This window comes from Lissotriton helveticus, chromosome 7, assembly GCF_964261635.1.
Source record: "Lissotriton helveticus chromosome 7, aLisHel1.1, whole genome shotgun sequence".
Classification (NCBI taxonomy): domain Eukaryota; kingdom Metazoa; phylum Chordata; class Amphibia; order Caudata; family Salamandridae; genus Lissotriton; species Lissotriton helveticus.
The window spans coordinates 1,712,057,271-1,712,074,277 of NC_136068.1; the positions used below are offsets into that span (position 1 = coordinate 1,712,057,271).

Sequence of the window (17,007 nt, forward strand, 5' to 3'; positions counted from 1 at the left end):
AGTATGCCTGACTTCACCATGGGGGTGCCCAGGAGTGGGTTCCTCACAGGGAAAGGCCAGGAAGGGTTCCTCGGCGGTATTCGTACAAGCGCCGAGATGCCTACGGGTAGTCGTGCGCTATACAAGTGCGTAATCATTTCATCATTTCATTTCAATGGCAATGCAAGGGCTTCATAAATCAGTGCCTGGGTGCGTTAGGTGATCCAGCCCTTGTGCATGCCCTAACATGATGTATCTGCTTTCCTGGAGGGGTGGGGGGGGTCTTGCAGGGATGGTGCCTGTTGCAGGAATTGATGGCTTCAGTCACAGTCGCTAGAAGAGTGAATGTTGGTAAAAGAGCTTGAAGCCCCAGAGGACCAGTTATTATAATTCCTATTTGTAAAGTGCAAACATATCACCTAGATTTCAAGATGCTGGAGGCCATCGGGGAGATTAAGTCCGGTGCTCTGGCCGCTGCACCACACCTCTTCCTCAGTAGACACTCATAAACAAGGTGTTCTTGTCCACATGGTGCAGACAGTGCACATCTGCCAATGATGCACGTGCCTGTGGTGTTCTGTGTCTTCTTCCATCATGTGCTCATGCCTGCACATTCCGTCTCCTTTGCAGGTGATGAAGGAATGGGCTGAAGCTGACAACCAAGCCAAGAATCTCCCCAAAGTGGAACGTCAGGCGCTTAATGAGGTACCTGTGGCTGAGGGGGGCAAAGGGAGTTGCGTGTGTCAGGAGGGGACAGGTAGATGTGGAGGGGAAAGAAGGGAGAGAAGAAGATCGCACAGACTAGGGGCAGAGACCTGGTATAGGAAAATCATCGAAAGACATGGTGGACAGTCAGGAGAAAGACAAAAAAGGAGTAGGGGAAAGAAAATAAAGCTGGGAAAGAGGAATGTGATGAGGATACGCAGAACAATGAAGATTGTGATGGGAAGGAGTAGAGACGGGGATGTGGAAAAGTGGTTGCATTGGAGGAAAAGTTGAAAAGGAGGAAGGAGACGATTTCTGAAAGGACAATTGAGATGAGGACTGAAATAGGACACATATGGTCAGGGAGGAAAAAGAGATGTAGTGACTAACGGGGAGTTATAGTGACTAAATAGCTGGTTAAAGGGAGAAGAGGGTGAGGGCACGGAGAAGAGACTTGAGAGTGAAGTAAATAAAAGTTTGGGGGACAAAAAAAGTCAAGGATCCAAGAGGGGCAAAAAAGGATGAAGAGAGATGGTGATGTATAAATCAAACGAAGGGCTGGTAGGAGGATAGACGTGGGCTCAGGAAAGACTGACATTAAGGAAAACATATGGAAAGGCAAGACAAGAACAGAAGGCTGGAGGGAAAGAAAGTTTCCAGAAGAAAGTAAAGAGCAGTGTGCACAGGAAGAAGGAAAATAGGGCCAGATGTATGAAGCTCAAATGGGTTCGCAAATGCCAAAATTCCCAAAATGGTATGTATGTAGCAAATTTCAGTGCAAAATAAGGAATCTCAAAATGTGCGCTTCCTTAAATGCAATGTATGAAGCAAAAAAGATTTGCTAATTGTCCCTAAGAAATCGCAAATTTGCGAATTTTTTGAAAAATGCCCATTTTAGCATTTTTCAAAGTGCCATGTGATGCACATACATGCCCTTAGGGCATGTATGTGCACCACACGTGCACCCATGCTTATTTTCAGGGGTGCAACAGGGTGTCCTTTGGACACCCCTGCACCCTTGAAATTATTCTCAATTTGCGATTAGCAAATTGCGAATCGCAAATTGAGAATAATTTCACATTCATTCCTATGGGCCTCCTGGCCCATAGAAATGAATGGAAAATTATTCCTTATTTGCGATTAGCAATTTGCTAATCGCAATGAAGGAATTTTAAGAAATCGCTAAAAAATTGCGAATTTCTACATACATACCATTTTGCAATTCTCATATAGTGATTCCTTAAAAATCGCTATTTGAGAATCGCAAAAGTGTATCTTGATACATCTGGCCCATAGGGCGGTCTAGCAGGAGGTGACCTGCAGGGCAGGAGCAGGAAAAGATTGTCAGGTAGGAAGGAGATATGAAGGGTTGAGAAGAGATGGAGGAGAGTGAAGGACTGAGATCGAGGGCAGTGTGCCTCATAATTTCTGCTATGTTTACATTTACTTCTCTGTTTGTTTTCTGCAGCACTTTCAGACCATCCTGCAAACCCTGGAGGATCAGGTGGCTGGAGAGAGGCAACGGCTGGTGGAGACTCATCTGGCGAGGGTAGTGGCTCTTCTCAATGACAACAGACGAGTGGCACTGGAGAGCTACCTGTCAAGCGTACAGGCTGAGTCCCCTCAGGTACCACTGGCACGAGGAGTCCCTGATCGCTTCCTCACAGTAGGGTCTTTCAGAATCCCAAGCTCCTTGTCCCTTCGCCTGTGTAATGTGACCTACTCCAGGTCCTTCTGCTCACTATTCGTTAGTGCAGTGTTCTAGGTTTGTTTATATGTAGACCTCTGTTTTTGGATCTCTCTCCTCACTTTCCAAATTCTTCTCTTCCCCCACTTTAAAGTTACTGTTACAGTGCCTGCAACCTCAAGGGTTAAAATAAATAATGAAGGTATGATAAGATAATTATTTATTAAGTGTGCGAATACCCGGAGGCATCTTGGCGCTGCTGCTGTTCTAAAGGATTTAGTTGGACATTTTAGATGGGCCCTTACTAGTTAACAAATAGCCAGGTTTTTTAAGCTTTCCTAAAAGGAAGGAGACTGGTCATGGATTTAAGATCAAGCAGTAGGCTGTTCCACTGTTCCACAGTTTGGTGGGGCAGGCTATAAAACTTTTGCCGCTTCAAGAGGACTTCTTGATCTTTGGGACTCTAAAGTTTTTGGCTGAAGTGCAACAGAGCGCCTAGTGGGAATATACTACCTGAAGCGATGCTTAAGATACTCTGGGTCCATATCATGAAGGGCATTAAAGGCTAAACAAAGGGCCTTAAAGGCAATGTGCTGCCTGATTGTTAGCCAGTGTCATTTAGTTAGGGCATGGGATACCAACTCAAACCTGGGAATCCCTAGAAGCATGTGAGCTGCTGCATTCTGCAGCGTCTAAAGTTTGTTCAGAAGTTGCTGTTGTATGTTCAAATAAAGAGCATTGCAATAGCCTATTTTGGGCAGGACAAGGGTCATCGCATCAGTCTTCGGCAGTTCGAAGGGAAGGTGTGAAAGTATTTTCCTTATTGTCCATAGGGTATAGAAGGATGATGAGGTGATCAGGTTAATTTTTTATTTTTTTTGCAGTTTTATATAGCGCGAACTAGAACCGAACCGAATCAGTTATCAGAGCGCTTTACATAGCACCAGTTACGTTACATGAGGACACACTTTCCTTTTAGGCACGGGGAGATTAAGTGATTTGCCCAGAATCACAGGGTTTTTTTTGGCATCGTTACCGAGACTCGAACCCAGATCCCCCAGGTCCGAGGTCGAGCGCCTAAGCCGTTAGGCCAACCCCTCTCCCCTAATTTGACCTTCAAAAGAAAGTTTGTCTTTAAACTTGACCCCTAAATTCCTTACTTTCTTTACCAGAGTCAGTGGAGTTCAAAGTGCTTTGGGCCACCAGGCTGGGGACCAGTAAGAGACATTGTTCCCAAAGGGAAGTACTTCAGTCTTCCCAGGATTTAACTTGAGGCAACTGTCATTCATCCAGTTGCTTACTGCCAGCATATAGTTGTGAAATCTAGTGGCAGCATCATTAGCGTTGCTGGAAAGCAAGACTACTATCTGTGTGTCATCATCACGTGACACGAAAGAGAAGCCGAAAGCTTTAATCAGACTGGCCAGTGGTGTGACATATATATTAAAGAGCATTGGGCTCAAGGAGGACCCTTGAGGAACCCCACAGGGCAAAGAAAAGGGGTTGGAGACAAACTCATTCAGGGCAACAAATTGTTCCCATTCTGACAGGAAGGATACCAATAAAGTCAATGCCGCTCTTCTTATTCCAATGTTCACCGTGTCAAATGCCGCCAATCGATCAAGTAAAATGAGGGCGGCTCTGCCTCCCCAACCTAGAGTAGCTCTTGTGTCCCCTGAGGCCACAATCATGTCTGGTTCTGTGCTATCTCTACTCCTGGTTGAAAAAAGGTTGACAAACAAGCGAAATTAATATCCAGACAAAAGTGCAGAACCATAACCAGCTGACTTATTTCATCCTTGGCTACTGCACCACATTAGATTCTACTCATGGGAGCGATAGGGGAGAGAAAGAAACAGGATAACAACTGAATTATATTTTCTGGTATAGATTGAAGTTACACTCTGATACCATTGGCACTCCAAAAATCAGCGCTCCATCCACTCCAAGCCACTCCATCTGCTAAAAATCAGTAGGTGGAGTGGATTTGAATCAGATGGCCATGTCGAACACCCGACTCCTGTTGTGACTGTCTGATCTCTCCTCACGTATCCGAATAATTATGGTTTCCGCTTTTCAGTTAAAACCAATTATAACTGATAAAATCAAACCTATGAGAATAGTTGTATCTCAATAGAAATCAGAAAATAATGGATTTTGTTACACTTTTACACCTCCAGAATCAGCCCTTAGCTTTATATTGTGATGAACATATAAGCATGCCTATAGACACCACTCCCCCTCATACAGAAGGATCAGAGGGCATATCATGAATATTACAAGACCATTATTTGTTTTGTTGAAATATTTATTTCATTGGAGCTACACTGTCTACATTAAATCTTATGACTCCCAAACCCTTTATTTCGGAGAGTGACCCAAGAATGACATGCGAAGAATGGAAGGAATGTTATTATTTATTGAATTTTGCAGAAAATGTTTTATTTTGGAGAAAGGCAAAATTTAATTTGTGTTACTCTGCTGAGGCCCAGGTGGTCTTAAAATTTATAATTGGATAGAATAAAAACCCACATCTGGTGGCGAAGGTAATGTGTTTTTTACTCTGAGAAGATTTAGACATTTAGACATTTATTTCAAATCTACCTGTATGTGTGGCAGTTTATCAATATAATTTCTATCTCGGGAAACAAGGAACCAATGAAAAGGTGGACGATCATGTTTCAGTATTAAGGAATCTGACATTGACATGTTGATTTGGGAATCTGAAAGACAAATTGGAGACTAATTTATATGTATTACATTGATTTATGTATCACAAATATACAAGATAGACTTTGGTGTAGTGTTAGTGCATTTCTGAAAGCTGTGGTTGCAATAATTAATAAGGCAGAACTAATTTCCAGATATGTTAATGCTGTATAAATAATTCCACTGAAAAATATACAGTAGGGAAAATAGTAGTGACGAAACAAGAACCACTAAGGATAGTAAGGATGACAATAAAAAAAGGATGCCTCTGTTAGTTACTGTGACAGGCATAGAATGGATGTATAAAAAGGGAAATGTTAATGATGCGGAAAACAGACCATCTAGCTCATGACAAAAAATTTCTTGCATTTAATCAAAAATGTTTAAGCTGCAGAGGTCAATTTAGCTGAGTGTGTCAGAACAAAAAATTGTTCAGTTAAGTATAGTACCTCACTCAAGAACAGGATTTTGCTGATCTGGTTAGAGATGATAGGAAGGTGTTCATGAGGCAATCTTAGATATCTGTATATCAGTAGTAAATCTAGGAAAAAACAGGTATGGAATATTACAATAAACGTGAGATTAGTGGAAGACTCTGGTTCACTATATTCTGCAATCAATTAGGGAGTAGGGGAAAATCTTTTAGTGAAGCTTTAGGTGCAGAATCAGAACAGGCAGACATTAACCCACAGAGTTTTACAATTGAACCAATTAAGTTACACTGGTATGAGAATTTAAGGACAGGCATGCATGCAGAGTGTAAATTATAGGTGGTTTAAAATGGCCTTCCGCCCTAGGTTGGTTGGTTCAATGAGAATTGGGCATATTACTTGATCCCAATAGTCCAGACCCTATATTACTTGTTGGCAGTGGGCCTCGAGAAGAGGAAGCTGTGACTAAGGAATTTCCAGCTGCTTTTCTGGTAAAATCTGAAAACTCAATGGTTTTGCACACAGACTAGTTCTTAAAGATGTTCAACCCTGTGTTCTCATAGTTAGGAATATTCCACTTTGTATTAAGGAAGGAGTAATTGAAGAATTAGGTAAATTAGAAACAGCTGGCATAATAGAGCAAGTTGAATCTACAGAGTGGCTTGCACCCCTTGTAGTGGCATGTAAGGCCAATGAGCGGGTGAGACTGCATGTTGATGTAAGGGACTTCAATATAAGTATCTTAGTAGACCGGTTTCCTTTACCACATATTATTGAATAATCAGCCATGACTGGGGATAATAATCGATTATTTACAATAGATCTCACTGCAGTGTACCATCAAGTACTATTACACCATGTTAGTTCACATCTCACCTCATTCATAACATATATTAGCTGAGTCTGCACCACAAAATAAGGATGAAGTCAGTGCCCTTCTAGGGTTGGCAGAATTTTGCTTTAAATGTGCCAATACTTTTCTGTTAAATGTTTTACATTAGGTAATTACTGAAGAATGGTTGCAAATTTGCACGGTCAAACGAGTTTCAACGAGCATTTTAGAACGTCTAAAATAGTTTATGCGAGGCACCGTTTTTGCAAGGTTATGGCCCTAAATGTGAAATCTTTGTAATAACGGGGGCTAGCGGTAAAAGGTTAGTGGCAGTTCTATCCCAACTTAATGAAGTTGGTGAGAACGTTCTAGCATTTGAACACTTCTCCTCTGTTGGAATTAGAACTCGATAAGGAATCATTGAACGAGAAACACTTGGATGTCTGAGGGGAATTAATCGTATTTGTCAGTTTGTGTGAGGATCCAAGGTATTATTACATTGGGATCATAAACAAGGGTGCTCACCACCAAAGGTTAAATAACGTTCATCCTAGAATTGCAAGACTTTCAATGCAACTGCTTGATTACAACTATGAAGTGCAATATGTACCTGTTGCATGCAATATGATAGCAGATTTCCTTACCAGGTAACCTTTACCCATAAAGGACAGAACCAAGGAAGAGTGGAATGAACGTATGTTTGTAACTTTGTCTGGCATGGATCTGCAGGGTGACTGCAGAGGATAGATAGATAGACCATTTTTATTGCACAATGAATTCAAATCATTTCAATGAGGCCTTATATAAAAACAAAAACAGTATAAAATGCATGTGCTCCAATATTGTAAAAGAGTATAAAAAGTTATTTCAGTCAGTTGATCAACATTTTTTTGAAGTTTAAACACTGCTTAATGCTTAAGCAACAATAAACATGAAGCCCTTACAAAAATTAGACACAGCATTATGAATTATAGTTCTGTGCGATGGTCGGAATCCAAAACTGCCTTTACTGCAGAGGAATCAAATGTACTATTGGGGAAGGACCAGGTACTGGGAAGTGTGATGGACATTGTGAGTAAACGATGGCCAGGGGGAAAAAAATTAGATAAAGTTTTGACTCCATTTTGTGAAGCAAGGAATGGACACTTGGTTGACAACAACCTTGTACCTCGTGTTACTTACACAACAAAACTGTTACTTTATGCCCTGAGAGTCATCTGGTCATAGTTAAAACTAAGAGTTAGGTCAAACAATCATAGGAGTCGCTGTGGTGGTGAGGAAGAACATTTCTTGCTCAGTTCTTCCCGAGAATTCCATCGAGGGCTCTGAATCCCTTGGCTTTATGCTTAGACTGTCTCCTGGTGAAGCGCTTAAGGGACTGCTGGTCTATAGGCCTCCCGGCCCGGTGGGCTCTTTTTGGGAGGACCTACAGACAACCATCTCGGAGCTGGCGCTGTCTGCACAGCATTGCCTGCTGGCAGGCGATTTTAACTTTCATCTCGATGTTTCGGATGATCGGGATGGGATCAAACTCCTAGATATTACATCTCCGCTTGGCCTGGCACCGTTTGTGCTAGGGCCTACACACGAGAAAGGGCACACCCTCGACCAAGTGTTCTCTTCGGTCCCAATTGTTGACATCGTTGCACGGCCGGAGCTCTGGTCGGATCACTGGCTGATTGGGTTTTCCGTGTTGGAGAACGGGCGGTCTGGCATCTGTGCCCCCGCGGTGCCCAGAGCGGCCTCGAGAGCCCTGCACAGAGTGACGCCTGCTATGTTGGAGCAGGCACTTACGAAACATCAGTGTTCTCTCTCGGGGGACCCGGAAAGAGACACTGAGGCCCTGCAGCGATGGTTGACTGAGAGGTTAGATGCTCTTGCCCCAAAGGTAACCCCCCGGTCCAACGCGATACGGCAATCTGCGCCATGGTTCACCGAGGCGCTGCGTGTGGCTCGCAGCCAATGTAAGGTTGCTGAGCGGGCCTGGCGCCTTCAATATGATGGGGTAGTTAAACTCACCTACAGGTCAGCGGTGAAGGCCTATCACCGAGATATTCTTGGCGCCAAGCGGGACTACTTAGCCAGGAGGATTGAGGCGTCGGCGAACTCCTGCAAGGAGATCTTCACGATAGTGAAGGAGTTCACGTCCCCTACCTCTTATTCACCCCCGCCTGTATCACCTGATGCGTGGGCGTGTGATCTGGCCACTTTCTTCACCAACAAGATTAAGGCAATTCAGGCCTCCTTCTCGGAGAGCTTGATGGAGGATGGTTGTGGCCCTGGGGCAGGATTTGGAACGTCGCCCGTGTCCACGGCAGTACTGGCTGACTTTCCACCTGTCTCCAGTGACATGTCCCGGACTCTGTTGGCCAGCCTTAAATCTGGCTCACCACTGGACCCCTGCCCCGCCAAATTTCTGGCGGGGATGGCGGCAGTGGTGAATCCTTTGGTCAACCCGATCCTCAACGCTTCCTTGAGGGAGGGGACTGTCCCACGCACCTGGAAAAGGGCGATGGTGATCCCCCTCCTGAAAAAGCCTGGTCTTGATGCCGAGGTTTTGGCCAATTACAGGCCTATTTCACTTCTCCTGGCTCTGGCTAAGATCACGGAGAAACATGTCCATGGCGTCTTGTCGAGCTTTCTTGAATCCAACAATTTGCTCCATCCATCCCAATCCGGTTTCCGTCCGAATTTCAGTACGGAAACAGCGTTGGTGGAGGTCTCGGAGATCATCAGGGAGACCTTGGATGTGCGTGGCAAGGCCATGTTAGTCATGTTGGACCTGTCGGCGGCCTTCGACACCGTCCCCCATGAGGCGCTTCTCGCCAGGCTTTATGACATCGGCCTAAGGGGGACGGTGTTCAGATGGTTTACATCTTTTCTGGAAGGCCGCCGCCAGACGGTCTGGGTGTCCCAGAGCTCCGCCGAGATGCCGCCACTGGGAGTCGGGGTCCCACAGGGATCTGTGTTGAGCCCGACATTGTTCAACATCTTTATGTCCCCTCTGGCGGCTGCGGTGGAGGCTTACGGAGCCCAGATCGTGTCCTACGCCGACGACACGCAACTCCTCTTCACATGTGGCAAAGATCAGCCATTTGATGGGGAGAGAATTCGGGACTGTCTGGACATGGTCTTCGGCTGGTTCCAGCGTAATAGCCTGAAGGCCAACTCCAGCAAGTCGGAGGTTTTATTTTTCGGCTGTGCTATCGATCCCGAATGGCGGCAGTGGTGGCCGGCCGCTATGTGTCCTCCGGCACAATCCTCCCTGGTTGCCAAGAACCTCGGTGTTAGGCTTGACAACAAGCTTTCTTTGAGAGCGCATGTTCTCGGCCTGTCCGGCACCTGTTTCGGTATTCTGAAAATGCTCCGCAAGTTTCTTCCTTTACTATCTGCGGAGCACAGACGGATTACGGTGCAGGCACTAATTGGATCTAGGCTAGATTATGCCAATGCCCTCTTTCTAGGCCTACCGGACTATCTGGTTCAGCGCTTGCAGGTGGCACAGAACTCCGCAGCCCGTGCGATTTTTGGTCTGCATAGACGAACACGGGCTTCTGGGCTGCTGCAGACGCTGCATTGGCTGCCGATCCGGAAGCGGATTATGTTTAAATCCCTGACGCTGGTGCACAAAGCCCTGTTTGGCTCAGGCGCGGGATATCTGCAGAAGAGATTGGCTTTTATTCGCCCTGCCCGCTCTCTGCGCTCTGAATCCCTTTTTACTGTTGTGGTCCCACGGGTGAGGAAGGCCCGTACGGGGGGGCGTTCTTTCAGCATCAAGGCCTCCCAGCTGTGGAACTCGCTTCCATTGGTACTTCGCAGCACTGCCAATTTGCTTCAATTCAGAAGGAATTTGAAGACTTGGCTTTTTAATCTTTCTGTATAGGTGGTTTTTCTTTTTCCTGCTTCTGGGATCTGTTCTTCATGTTATGTTCTACACTGTAGCTGATTGTGGAAAGCGCCGGGACACTCTTTTAGAGTAGCCGTGCGCTATATAAACACATTTTAACATAACATAACATAACATAACATATTGGTGGCTGGGATTTACCAAGTAGGTAGAAGGTGTTGTATGTGAGCGCATAAGGTGCATCAATTCTGATAAGTCACAAATTACTTTCAGACCATCTTTACACCCCATTGAGTTGCCAGACATGCCTTCGGAGATGATTGGGATTGGTGTTTTGGGACCAGTGCAAGATGACGAGTGTGGGGTAAAGTTTGTCATTGTGGTTGTTGTTCATGTTTCCAAATGGCCGGAAGTGAAGGTAGTGAATAGGGCAGATGCTAAGGCTGTTGAAAATAAATGGATGAAATTTGTCAAAGAGAGGGCCTAACTAGAACTATAGTAAGTGATCATGAAAGTCAATTCTTGGCTGAAGTATTTCAACATGTAGTTGATAGGAATGGGGTTAAACATAGGTCAGTATCTGTGTACCAATTAGAAGGTAATGGGTGTGTAAAGCTCTTCATTTGATTGATAAAAAAGATTATGTAAATGGCAAAGTGCAATTTAGTGAGAATAAAAGATTACAACTTGTGAAGCTACAGTACGTAGCCCTTTCATCTTGATGTGAGGTACAATGCCACTAATAAAGAACGCCATGGGATGAATCAGCAAAACTAGGAAATTGGATTGGTCCCATGAGGATGTTAAGGAGAAATAGAACAAATGTAATGGATGAAATGGAGTGAGGAAAGTAGAACTCCTGATTGGAGGTTTTGTTAGGGTTAAAAAGTGAGGAAAAGAGAATGTAGATATTATTCTTTACTTGTAAAGACAATCTTTTGTATTGTTGGATTATTAAGTGTGGCATGCTAGCTGGTTGTCCTTCTACAAAGGAAAAGACACACTGTTGTTGCCTAAGATTAAGCGGGAGTTGTCTTTTAAAGCAACCAGTTATGATTGGTTGGTTGATGATACCATCTGATCTTTAAACCTATCTAATCTTAAAGAAGTGTAATATCCCCATTAAGGCACATTCTTGAGATGGGATAGGACTGAACTGTGGTAAGAGGAGTTTGAGTGTTCGGAAATGAGACAAGCATAGAGATGAGAAGAAAAGTTACTTGAAAGAGCAATTTAAAAGCAAGGGTACAAAGAAGGGAGTTAGAAGCAGGAAACGGAGGGTATAGTTTACAATAGGAATAAATAGGAAAAGGAAGGAAGGAATTAAAAATACTAAAATACAATTCTTTGAAAGCTGTGGAAACAAACCTTCTCCATAAATTTATGTTGAGTAAACCATGGTAACCACTGATTGTTATACGTTTTGGAAACATTGGAAACAAGCATTGGCATTGCCAATAGGTCTCGCTTTTGGGCCCTTAGAAGTAGTTATGCAGCATAATTTCCTTGTTGCAACAACATAAAATGTTGCATGCATAAACACTTAGATGGTCCCAAAAGCGAGCCCTATTGGCTATTTGCAATGCAATAAGTCTTGCATTTAGGCAACTTTAAGCTGTTGGCATAGTAAATGACAATGCCTTTTCAATTTATTGTAAAAGTAAACATTTTTGAAAGTTATTGTCATTTACAATGCCATTATGTTCAATTTAAGTAAATGGGAGACCTATAGCATTGCAAATGATTGTTATTTATGATGTGTAGCCTGGCGTTGCGTGTGTGAGTGGCGTTGCGTGTGTGAGTGGCGTTGCGTGTGTGAGTGGCGTTGCGTGTGTGAGTGGCGTTGCGTGGATGAGTGGGGTTGCGTGGATGAGTGGGGTTGCGTGGATGAGTGGGGTTGCGTGGGTGAGTGGGGTTGCGTGGGTGAGTGGGGTTGCGTGGGTGAGTGGGGTTGCGTGTGTGAGTGGGGTTGCGTGTGTGAGTGGCGTTGCGTGTGTGAGTGGCGTTGCGTGTGTGAGTGGCGTTGCGTGTGTGAGTAGTGTTGCTTGGGTGAGTGGCGTTGCGTGGGTGAGTGTGGTGTTGCGTGGATGATAGTGGGCTTGCGTGGGTGTGAGTGGCGTTGCGTGTCTGTAAGTGTTGCTGTGTGGGTGAAAGTGGCACAGAGCCTTTGATGTGGCCTGGCGCAGGAGAAATGCTGCTGCTGCTAATTAAATACAAGAGCGGCCGGGAAGCGGCCGGGAAACACAAGTACGGCCGGCCACATAATTAGGGGAGGAGAAGCCGCACAGCACACGCTGGGAGAAGTCCTTTGATGTGCTGTGCGGCCGCGATGCGCGCTCTGTGCTGGGGGAGGGCCATTAGCCTGAACTCGCGGCAAGATCAAACGAAGGGTGGGAGGGACATTGAGGAACAGATGGCCATGAAAGTGTATGGGCCAAAAGCGCGTGCCTGTGGCCACGTGCACTCGAAGAAAACGCCACGAAAAAATGCGGTGGTTTGACAATCAGTTCGAGCACTTGAATTCTCGCCATTTCCCATTCCTTCGGAATGGTAAAGGACGAGACCTAAAAATCAAAAAACACCACAATCTACAACAAATATAAACTAAAAACAGGAAACCAATAAATGGCCTACTATTTAGAGAGCAGCATCTGAGTCCTGCTATTCTTCTACTTGAAAGGTTTGCTTGGTTTCCTCCTCTGTATACAGCCAATGGCTGCAGGTGTTTTTCAGTCCTATGAGTGACTGGCCCCCTTTCACAGGGTTGATCTTGGTCCACATTACATAGTCCTTGTGCAGTCAAGGAGGTACTTATTTCCTCCCCCATGCTTTACATAGTCCTACTTTCATCTTTTTCAGTCCCTTCCTGCTTTGTGAACTCTTGTTTTACTCTTTCACTGTTCAGCCCGAGCGTGTACTGATGGCATTGAAGAGATACCTACGTGCCGAGCAGAAGGACCAGCGTCACACTCTTCGCCATTACCAACACGTGCTGGCTGTTGATCCTGAGAAAGGCGAGCAAATGAAGTTCCAAGTGAGTGAGATCACTGCATCACTTCCCCTTCCATTGAGTTTAGTGAGAAAAATCTAATGTCATCTTTGATGCAACATCAATCCATCAACTGTTTCTCAAATACTCCTTAGATGTTATTTTGCTGTTGCATAGTGTCTTGTTCCCTGTTTCCATTATATCTAATTCTCGTGATGTAATTTATTGTCCTCCCATTTCGGCTGACATTTATTTTCTCTGTTTATTTTGAGGGTGTTTAATAGTTCTACATGTCTCCTTCTTGTTGCATGAGAGCGCTAAGACAAATAGAAAAAAATAGTAGTTAGAGGCCCATTGGTAACATCTAATGCTGATATTCTTGAATCACTGACCACATAGATGTGGGATTAAGTTAAAAATACTCAGGCGTAGTTCCTTTTTACAGCTTATCCTGAAACATGTGTAGTTTGGTTTTGCTGTGATGTTTGGATTAAATAAATGTCACCTCTTGGGTCATTTGACTCCCATAGATCTGTGCTTTGCACTGTCTGAAGGCTCAGCATGGTAGAAGGTCGGTCTCTGTTTTTTTCTGTTGGGGTCATAATAGTTGGCCAGCTTCCCAAGACATCCTCATCCTCTTTCTAATGAGACGTTTGCATTGTGCATAGAATCTTTACCATTATCTCTTCATGAACCTTGAAGGTTGTAGATGGTCACACCGCATCAGGTTCAGACATATTCTAACCACTGTTTTCGGAAGCCTCTTGATAAACTTCTTTGGCATCCCAATTAAAACAATATTGTTACTGTAGTCTAGTCAGGCCATAAGAAGGGGTCTGATCAATACTGTACTGTGGTCATTTTGGAGAAGTTGAAGGACTCTTTGGAGAAAGGAGAGCTGCAGATTGGTCCCCTTAGCACTGACTTAGGAACCTGAGAGTCCTATTTAACTCTGAACTCTTCATTGTTTCCTAACTTAGGGGTCGATTTAGAATGGCGGGCGGATGGCCTGCACCGGTCCGGTGGTGGTAACCACCGTTCCGGCAGCGGCCATCCACCCGCGATCGAAACCCGTAAAATCGCTGGTCCGATTAGCATCGCGGTCGTGACCGCGGCAGTGTGATTTTCCGCCCGCCACTTTTCCGCCGGTTGCATTCCGCCACTTGCCTGGCGGGCGGAGCGGGACTGCTGCAATTGTGGTGGATCAGGGCCAAACACCGCCAGCACGTTTATGATGCTGGCAGTTGCCAGCCTTTCAGCTGCGGTGGAACCGCCATGGAAAGGGTGTCTGAGACATGTTCCGGGGGCCCATTACAGGCCCCCAATGTGTTGAGGGGGTATGTGGGTACACTGGGGGATACCCACGGTACCCCCCTACATTTCCCTGTGCCAGGTGGCAGACACTGTGCAGTGCCTGCCACGCAGTGCAGGGAGATGCAGGACATGCTCCTTTTCACATCACGGCAGTGCTGCTAGAAGCATCGACCACCGCAATGTTAATCGCCAGAATCCGACAGCCGCAGTCGGATTTCGACTGCGGAGCATCCTAATTGGGCCGGCGGTTATACCGCGGTCCTTGCGGGCGGTCTTATCCCGCTACCCTGGCAGTCGGGGATTTTTCCGACCGCCATTGTAATCGGCCCCTTAGAGTGCAGTAGAAATGATGCTCTTAGATGAGTGGTTCACTTGGATGGCAGTAAGGTGGATTCTTGTCCTACCATGATCAAGATGTTGGTCTTGGCTCCGTTCAGGCAAATGACTCGTTCATCCGTTATTTGTTCAATTATAGGGCCCGGCAATCACACCAACAATCCATTCTCCCAGAGTCATTGAAAACAGTGGTAATTGCCCTTGCAATATCCAAATTGGATTATGGCAATGCACTGTATATTGGAATCCAACAGCAATATCTAGGCAAACTTCAACGCTTGCAGAACGCGTCAGCGAGGCTAATCCTGAATATTCCTAGAAACAAATCAGTGGCTCAGCGTTTGGTGTCACTTCACTGGCTGCCTGTCAAAAATAGAATAGCTTTCAAGGCACTATGCATTGCATTTAACGCACTTCATGGCAGAGGTCCACTTTATCTGACTTCGAGAGTAAAATACTATGCCCCCACGAGGAATCTTAAATCTGTTAGTCACAAACTGCTGCAAGCCCCTAGATTTAAACAAGTTCGATGGGGCGGCAGGTGTTTCATGGTAAGATTGACCAAACTCTAGAACAGCCTACCCCTTTCGATTTAAAAACAGTTCAAGCCTCATTGTGTTCAGAAAATCTTTAAAAACTTGGCTTTTTCAAACTAACATTTAATACATACATATACTTCCTCTGATATCGATCTTACTAGTGTCAGTGCCAAGACGCCTCCGGGCATTCGTTGCGCTTTATAAATTCTTAAATCAAATCAATCAAATCAAATTAAATCAAATGTTACAGGTATTATGCAATCTAAGATCTTGAACTAGGCGCCATCAAGAGAAACAAATCTACAAGATTAGCCCTCAATACGGCAATTAAATAACAAACCATACTGTTAAGGCACACAGCGGATACTATTGATTTAAATAAGCACATTTTATCATGTAATCTTATATCTCCCTGCACGCTCATTGCTACCCAATGGAGACAGTAGATGCCTCAGTTTGACAAAAAAAATACTCAGAATGTCCTTTAATCTCTTTCCTATAAAAGATTCCATATCATCCCGATCCAATCAACCTTTGTCAAATACAAGATACAGACTCTTTGATTACAAATACGTATAAATACATGGGGCCTGATTCACAAATGTAATCTAAGACGAAAGTCTAACTTTACGACTTTCGGTATTCACAAAGGGAATTTATGAGTAGTAAAGTTAGACTTTTGGTCTAATTTTAGACCAAAAGTCTAACATAGACCAAAAGTCAAATTTTACTACTACTAAAGTTAGACTTTTGGTCTAAGTTCAGACCAAAAGTCTAACTTGGACCAAAAGTCTAACTTTACTGATACTAAAGTTAGACTTTTGGTCTAAACTTAGACCAGAAGTTTAACTTTACCACTCGTAAATGCCCTTTGTGAATACCGAAAGTCGTAAAGTTTGACTTTCAGCTCAGATTACTTCTGTGAATCGTTCCCTTCGTCTTTAGTGCAAGTGTCCCCGGCCAAGCATGAAAGGCATATTTCTATAAAAACAGATTTTTCTTGCGAACAATATCATTCAATGTAACAATGCATGAAAAAACGGCCTCAAAACAGAACATTTCACAACTTAGCCGTGCTGTGACATTTTTTAAAGCTGTTTTAAAAAAATTCTTGCAATTATCTTAATTACTGGATTTGGTTTTTACCACGTTTTAGCTTAAATTTGTCACCATTGTAAATGATAAACGTTGTTTTTCCTATTGTTGAATTTAAAAACATGGTCGTTTTTTTTCACTTACTAACCTATATATTTTTTAATTGCTGCTGTCACTATACATTTCTTTGATTTTTATATTTGGAGCTTATAAAACAATTCTGCTAATTGCATGGATTAATTATTGCATCTGGGCTCGCTGTGGTACAAAGTGTAAGAAAGGTAAAGTGCTTCATATGTAAAAATCATTGGCCTCAACTGACTTTGCTAGCAACTGTATTTTAGGCAAAATCTAGCACCCCAATCATGTCAATTAAATACATTACTAAAAGGCATTTCTAAAAGACATATGTTACATTATGCGCCTGAAATATTAGGTTGTGAAAACTATTAGTATTAAGTAATTGCTTAACATGTCGATATACCAATGCACTCCCTTTCTCTTGTTTATAAAATTGAATGAATAAAGTAAAAAAAAAAACACA

The 17,007-nt window shown here is 44.0% G+C and overlaps 1 protein-coding gene across 2 annotated transcripts in view; it reads left to right on the plus strand.

Annotated features, from left to right (window-relative positions):
- APLP1 (amyloid beta precursor like protein 1) overlaps positions 1–17,007 on the plus strand; it is a 246,138-nt gene that overhangs the window by 195,360 nt on the left and 33,771 nt on the right. For both annotated transcript variants that reach the window (XM_078655396.1, XM_078655397.1), the window contains exons 8-10: positions 610–684; positions 2,153–2,311; positions 13,096–13,224. In XM_078655396.1, coding sequence (XP_078511522.1) covers positions 610–684; positions 2,153–2,311; positions 13,096–13,224 — 363 coding nt within the window. The remainder of the gene's footprint in view (positions 1–609; positions 685–2,152; positions 2,312–13,095; positions 13,225–17,007) is intronic.